Source organism: Guillardia theta, assembly GCF_000315625.1.
Source record: "Guillardia theta CCMP2712 unplaced genomic scaffold GUITHscaffold_125, whole genome shotgun sequence".
Lineage (NCBI taxonomy): Eukaryota > Cryptophyceae > Pyrenomonadales > Geminigeraceae > Guillardia > Guillardia theta.
The window spans coordinates 84,831-91,209 of NW_005434549.1; the positions used below are offsets into that span (position 1 = coordinate 84,831).

The following is a 6,379-nucleotide window of genomic DNA, read 5'->3' on the forward strand; positions in this document are numbered from 1 at the left end:
AGGACCTGTCGGGCTCAAGTTTGTACCCAAAACTGCTGGAGGAGAGTGTAACGGAAACTACTGTGTGGGTTTGTAACTGTTTTACAATTATTATGTAACGGTAATCGTAACGTTATTTAGCGCGGATCCTGTCAGGCTGGCTGGTTTGAACTTGTAGGACTGGAGGGCTCACTGAGACCAGATGATCCTGGGGGTGGGGGTAGTGAGCCCCAGAAAACAAGGGTGGGTTGAATCAGAACATGATAGTCACAATACAGTAGGGGGTGGGTCACTTCAAGTTGCTTACACCCAGGACCCGCCAAAACGAACTCGGAAGATCATTTAAGTTCAGGGGTAGGGAGGAGGGGTACGAATATTGGCGAAAACTGTGGGATCTAACCACCCCTGGTAGTGCTGAATGAATTCCCAGTGGGGGGCATGGGGGGGTAGTAGAGTAGTGGAGGCGATCTATTTCCAAACCGTTCACGAGTAGGGGTCCCGTTCTTACTGAGGGTTAGAAGGTCAGTGGTGATGGGGGGTAGGGGTACCTCAGTGGGACCCATCGGACGGTAGTAGAGCCTTGAGGTGTTGATGGAGGGGTCAATTGTTATGGAAACTTGTGGGGTGGGGTGGGGACGGGAAGGCGCGCCAGAGGATGAACGGGCTGCGGCGATCCATGCAGGGAGCATGTAAGATGAGAGGAGGAGAGGCGATGGAGAGGAGAAGACAAATTAGGAAATGATTTATGTTGTTGCGAAGAAATAGAATCGGTGACGTAGATAGCGATATCAAACATGGCAGCATCTTGGGGAGGAATTCCTTCCTCCTGGAACCACATCTATGGAGGGAAAGAAGGAGGATAAAATTTCAATGCTCTGCACGGTGTTAACACGATAGAGACAGTCAAGGAAGTGAATGTACAGGGAGGGAAACGAGTGACTTGATAGGCAGATATGCATAGATTCGATGAGTAGGATAGCAAGACCGTGGTTGGCTACCACTGACTAGTTATCGCTGTATTCCCTGATCAAGATGAGATGTAGACTTTACCTTCGAGCGAATTTGAGCTTTCTTGACTGTGCTTGCAGCCTTGCAATCAGAGCAACCTGGCATAGGCCTCTTCTTCCATGAGAGCGGAGGAAGGATCAGGTATACATGCTGGCATGCCAGCCCACCCCGGCTGACCGCTCATCAGAGTCAAGACAATCGTGTCGGGAGGGTCTGCGGAGCGCGATGGACGCGTGCAGGTGCGGCGAGAGGCTCTGCTGCCTCTCCTGTGAGGTCTGAACCATCCCAGGTTGGCGACATTCTCATCGCTATCGACGGTACGGATGTGCGCGGTCAGAGGTGAGAGGCAAGAAAACGCTTCCCCTCCCCTCCTCACGCCGGCTGCCCAGTGCCAACCCCAACGTGTTTCGTAACATGATCACTGGGCCCGGTGAGTTCGTGCCCGGCCGTGCGACAGGAAATGACACGATGACAGAGGGCAGCACGGTTCGCCTCAAGATGCTGCGAGGTAAGGAAGGGATCGTAAGAGGAGAGAAGAGCCAGGTCATTGCGTGTGCATACGGCAAAGATAGCGAGAGGCAGGATAGTATAGCCTGCTGTCACTGGTGAATGGAGGAGGAGATCAGGGACAAAAACTGGCTGGTGGCTGGAGATAATCTGCCCTGAATGGAGAGCAGGAGAGGGATCCAACGCGTTCGGGTACGAGCTGGAGCTTGTTCGCGGATCGCCGGAGGTCGGACAATGAGGACTTCTGACAAGTGAGTTGGGGCTGAGCTGGGCCTATGACAGTACTTCGCGCGTCTGGAGCAAGAGAAGAGGAATGAAGACGAGCTGACCGAGCTGAAGCTTCAGCTGAAGCAGGTCTGCCATGGTGACCTGCACCTTCGCGCTCATATGGTGCAGGCACTTGCGGAGGAGCAGCAGGTTGCAGAGGAAGTCGATAGGTGGGGAGGCGTGCGCGAGACTGAGGGTCGACTGTCGGCTGATTGCTGAGACTTGCAGGATCAAGAGGTTGTTGATTTCCGAGCGACAAGACAAGGAGATGCGTGACAAGGACGTGGTAAACTTGAGCGTGCGATGTGAAGGAGAGACACCGATCGTCATGCCAGGCCGTTCTTGAGCAAACATTCGACGAGGACAAGCAGCAGCTCACTGAGGCTCTGAGGAAGGTACGCGGAATTCGCTGCTGCCCGGCCTGGGTATCACTCCGAGTCAACAGGTTGAGACAGTCAAACGCGACGTAGAGGCAAGATTGGCGCCCGTTCAGGTCAGATCCATTCGAGCTCCTTCTGTCTCTTCTCCTACTCGCTCCCCCTCTCTCCCTCCCACTCTTGCTCGTCGCACCCTCTCCCTCTCCTTGCTTCCTCGCTGCCTGACTCGCGCCTCCTTCTTCCGCCTTACCTCTCCTTATCTCCCACGCGCATCTCTCTCCCTTACTGTTTGCGATCAGGCCAGGGAGCAGGAGCTGTCAGAGGAGCTTTCCCGGCAGATAGAGAAGGACAGGTCAAGCGCAAGCTTGCCGCCTCCTGTGCTTATCCCGCACGCTCGCCAGGCTGCGAAAAGAATACATCGAAGAGCTCCAGAAACGTCACGAAGGTCAAAAATCGAGAAGGTCAGACGTTCAGCTCCCCTTATAAGTTCTGCACGCAGAGCGAAAGATACAGCTGGAGCAGCAACTGCAGTTGATCCGCAAGCAGGTGAGCAACAGCTCGTGCTTGCCTGCTGGACAGCTGCTGACGTGGCGGGCAGAGGGCTGAGGAGCAAGTCGCTAGGATGGAGCTGCAGGCCCAGCTCATGAAAGCGCAGGCTGAGCTCAAGGCAAAGAGACGAAGGAGATGAGAAGATGGCGATGACGTTGATGCAGGCTGCCATGATGCTCGAGAAGAAGAAGGCAGAGCACGATGCGTTGTGGAAGGTGAGGAAGGACATCACAGGGCAAGGCAGGACAGGACAGGAAAGCATCGGTCGAGGAGAAGATCGGATGACATGCGATCAGAAGTTTCAGAAAGGAGAAGCGAGAGGAGAAATGAGCGGAAAGAGATCTTAACATGACTGGATTCCCTTGATGTTCTTCTAATCCTGCGACTATGGCAGCAACGTCAGCTGGAGGAAGAGAGGGAGCTCTTCAGGTGGGGTTGAGCTCAACTTGTGCTGCCTCCCTCCCCTCCATGAGCTCGGGGTGTCGATGAGAAACTGACTTTCATCCAGGGAGATGCTCGAGAACTCTGACTCTCTCGCCGGCTACGTGCATGAGATGCAGGTATGACTCTCTCCTCCTCCCTCCTTCACCTCGACACCCACGAGTTGATCTCCCTGGCCCTGAACCCTCTACACCTCACCTCCAGGCTCCCCCTCCTCCTCCGCCTCCCGTTCTCTTCTCTCCCCCTCTTCGTCTCTTTATCTCTTTCTCAATCGCCTCGACCATTCCTCTTCTTCCTCCTCTCGTTCTCTCGCTTTTGCTGCTCATCTTCCTCCATCCCTCCTGTGTGTAACTTACACGCATCAGGCTCGCATGAACACCATCAACGCTGGCTTCTTCGACGGAATGCCTCAGGTCTCCTCCTTCCCCCCATCTTCTTCCTCGCCTTCCCGATCCTCGTCCTCTTGTACCTCCTCCTTCCTCCTCGTCCTCCTCGCTCCTCTCTCTTTCAGTTTGGTTCTTCCTCCTCATCCCTCGGCGCTGCTAGAGGCCTCACATCTGGACAGGCAGAACTCGTTGCCACCTCCACCCCGCCAAACAAGGGAGCAGCATCACAGAGTAAGTGGAGCAGACAAGCAGCAGGACGGGCAGCAGGAGAGAGGCGGGGGATCAGCAGAGACAGAAGGAAGAAGAAAAGCATGTTGAGCAGGGGGAGCAGGACAATGAGGGTCAGAAAGGGGAAGAGGTCTAGAGGGAGGAGAAAGGCAAGGAGGATACTATGTGGCTGTTGTCAGTTATGACCAGGCTCTGACGTCTGGGCAGGCTATCCGGATCAATACTTCTTGGCTTGAGTCTTGTTCAAGTATCGTAACAGTAAAAGTTTCTTCCCATCCTCTTCTTACAACAACAAAACTTCTCATCCTCCTCCTCCCTCCCTCCCTTCCCACTTCCGCAGCTCCTTGGACCCTCAGTAGCTCTCGTGCCATCTTCCTCCGCTGAATCCTTCCCGCATCCTCTCCTGCTCCCTCCACCCCCCTGCCAGGAGCGTCACCGTAATCAGTCGAGGAGCAGGAGATCAGCGCACAGACGTCCTCCTGCTCCACTTGTCTCATCCTTGCCTGCCCTGTCCCGCAATCACTCGCTGCTTCCCCTCCTCACCATCGGATACCATCCGCAGTGATGCCGATGCTTGTTCCCAGTGGTACTTGCGGGTTCGGCGCCGGGCTGCAGGGAGAGTCATGCAAGAGGAGGAGCTGGAGGGAGGGAGAGGTGAAGGTAGAGACCAGGTAGGCAAAACGAAGGAGGCTAAAGCCAGGGAAGGGGAGCAGCAGCAGCAGCAGCAGCAGCAGCAGCAGCAGCAGCAGCAGCAGCAGCAGCACCTGAACCAGGAAGACACGGTGGTAGAGATACTTTCCCAGGTAAGATTGAAAGGCTCCTTTCTGGTGAGGACAATCTGGCAATGCCGTCAACCCCTCACTCCTGTTCTCCTCCCTTTTCCTCTCCCCCTCCTCCTCCCCATCCCCACCCTCCCCCTCCCCTCACAGTCTTGACAGGCTGAGCGACGCTGATGCTGCCTGCACCTGCAGCAGCGGGTGAGTCGAGGAGACAAGCTTCCTGCCTGGAGTCACCTGGCATCCCCCACACGCCTGGGGTCATGGGACGAGGAGCCTGAAGTGAGTTGAGATGGGGAAGACGACGAAAGGAGGGGAAGGAGAACGACGAACAGAGAGCAGGAGAACATGGAGAGAAAAGATAGCAGGAGGAGAAGGAGCAGGAAATAGGAAAAGTAGAGGAAATGGGAAAGTAGATGATGGCAAGGATGGAAAAGGAGAAGAAAACGACAGGAAGGGAAGGACAGGAAAGGATGCGAGGGAGAAGGTGTTGGATTGAGATTGAGGGAGGGGAAGGCAGCAGCGGTGAGCCGTGTGAGGGCAGAGGAAGGTGAGAGTGAAACATCGGGGGCAGGAGAGTGGACGGAAGGGCAGGAGTTGCATACTGCAGTAGGGGAAGAGGAGGCTGAGGGAAGGAGGGAAGGAGGAAGAGGTAAGAGATGAGGGAGGAGGGGGGAGGAGGAGGACAGAAGGAAGCGAGGGAGCAGGGAGGGAGGGAGGATAGAGGAAAGGAAGGAGAGGGAAGGGGGGGGGGGGGGGCAACGGGTTGAATCTTCAACTTCACTCGCTCTCCTGCATCCCCACGCAAGATTGAGAGAACCTGCGAGAAAGGTCAGACGTGGACGTGAGGAAAATGGGAGGAGAAAAACGAATAGGAGGGGGAGAAGGACGCAGGCTGAGGAGGAGAGGAAACAAAGGAGAAGGAAAATGGCAGCGGCAAATGCAGGATGGTAAAGAGAGAAAGCAAGACAACTGCAATCAAGAGGAGAGAATCAGGAGGAGGAAGAGGAGGAGGTGGTAGTGGTGGTGGTGGAAGGGAAATACATCCTGCCCGTTGCCAGTTGGAAGATCATCAACTTCCAAAATTTTATCGCCGACCTGCCATGATAGTTTATCCTGGCAAACTCCCTTGCACGTCCTCCTGCTCCTCCTGCTCCTCCTCGCCATTGTCATCTTCATCATCACCAAACATCATCATCTTCATCATCGTCGTCATCGTCGCCATTGTCATCGTCATCATCGTCATCATCGTCATCGCCGACAACACAGCCATGAGTGCCAGCAGCAGCATTATACACATCGTCGTCCAAAGATCCTACCTTCAACCCCACAGCCTCTGCTGCCCCCCCATGCTCGACATGAGTGACGCTGGGCATTCCATCTCTGTACTCGTAAGAGAACCCAAGACTCATCTCCTCACTCTCGCGCTCCTCCTTCCTCTCTGCTGCTCCAGCGATCACGGGCTGACTGGCATCCTGCGCCATGGTCAGTCAAAGAACATGCCATGGTCAGTGACAGAACATGCCATGGTCAGTGACAGAACATGCTGGTCCTCCTCGGTCTCCTCTTCCTCCCTCGTTCATGCGAGCATCTGCACACACTACAGCATGCCATGTCTCCATCGTTCTATCAGCCTCCCGCTCTCCCGCCTGTCCTCCCCTATCCCACGGCTCTTTGCCTTCATCGGCGTCACCGCCGCCCGGGTGCAGGCCCCCGGGCCGGGCCCGCCGGGCTACGCGGCCCGGTCCGACACGGTCGCCACAGTCACTCGGACGGCGGGCGGCCGGCCGGGCTGCGGCCCCCGAGCGCGGCCGCCGCTGACCCGGGCAACGCGGCCAGTGACGGTCACCAGTGGACGGCC

General features: G+C 56.0%; 2 protein-coding genes across 2 annotated transcripts in view; one reads left to right on the forward strand and one right to left on the reverse strand.

The window, feature by feature from the left end:
* Window positions 1–3,978, forward strand: part of GUITHDRAFT_146427 (hypothetical protein) — a gene marked incomplete at both ends in the record, with an annotated part of 5,551 nt that extends 1,573 nt beyond the window's left edge. The window contains 20 exons of the mRNA XM_005822426.1: window positions 1,068–1,128; window positions 1,175–1,226; window positions 1,277–1,326; window positions 1,377–1,417; window positions 1,463–1,495; window positions 1,665–1,720; window positions 1,777–1,848; window positions 1,891–1,931; window positions 1,990–2,047; window positions 2,097–2,156; window positions 2,207–2,254; window positions 2,438–2,490; window positions 2,540–2,583; window positions 2,638–2,684; window positions 2,852–2,902; window positions 3,082–3,116; window positions 3,196–3,247; window positions 3,494–3,541; window positions 3,640–3,745; window positions 3,950–3,978. Coding sequence (XP_005822483.1) covers window positions 1,068–1,128; window positions 1,175–1,226; window positions 1,277–1,326; window positions 1,377–1,417; window positions 1,463–1,495; window positions 1,665–1,720; window positions 1,777–1,848; window positions 1,891–1,931; window positions 1,990–2,047; window positions 2,097–2,156; window positions 2,207–2,254; window positions 2,438–2,490; window positions 2,540–2,583; window positions 2,638–2,684; window positions 2,852–2,902; window positions 3,082–3,116; window positions 3,196–3,247; window positions 3,494–3,541; window positions 3,640–3,745; window positions 3,950–3,978 — 1,037 coding nt within the window. The remainder of the gene's footprint in view (window positions 1–1,067; window positions 1,129–1,174; window positions 1,227–1,276; window positions 1,327–1,376; window positions 1,418–1,462; window positions 1,496–1,664; window positions 1,721–1,776; window positions 1,849–1,890; window positions 1,932–1,989; window positions 2,048–2,096; window positions 2,157–2,206; window positions 2,255–2,437; window positions 2,491–2,539; window positions 2,584–2,637; window positions 2,685–2,851; window positions 2,903–3,081; window positions 3,117–3,195; window positions 3,248–3,493; window positions 3,542–3,639; window positions 3,746–3,949) is intronic.
* A 224-nt stretch (window positions 3,979–4,202) lies between these two features.
* On the reverse strand, window positions 4,203–6,002 carry GUITHDRAFT_146428 (hypothetical protein; the record flags this gene model as incomplete). Its single annotated transcript, XM_005822427.1, has 8 exons — window positions 4,203–4,221; window positions 4,286–4,351; window positions 4,513–4,580; window positions 4,670–4,707; window positions 4,756–4,795; window positions 5,303–5,338; window positions 5,563–5,616; window positions 5,838–6,002. 8 exons carry the CDS (start codon window positions 6,000–6,002, stop codon window positions 4,203–4,205), a joined length of 486 nt encoding a protein of 161 aa, XP_005822484.1.
* Between the last annotated feature and the right edge of the window lie 377 nt (window positions 6,003–6,379).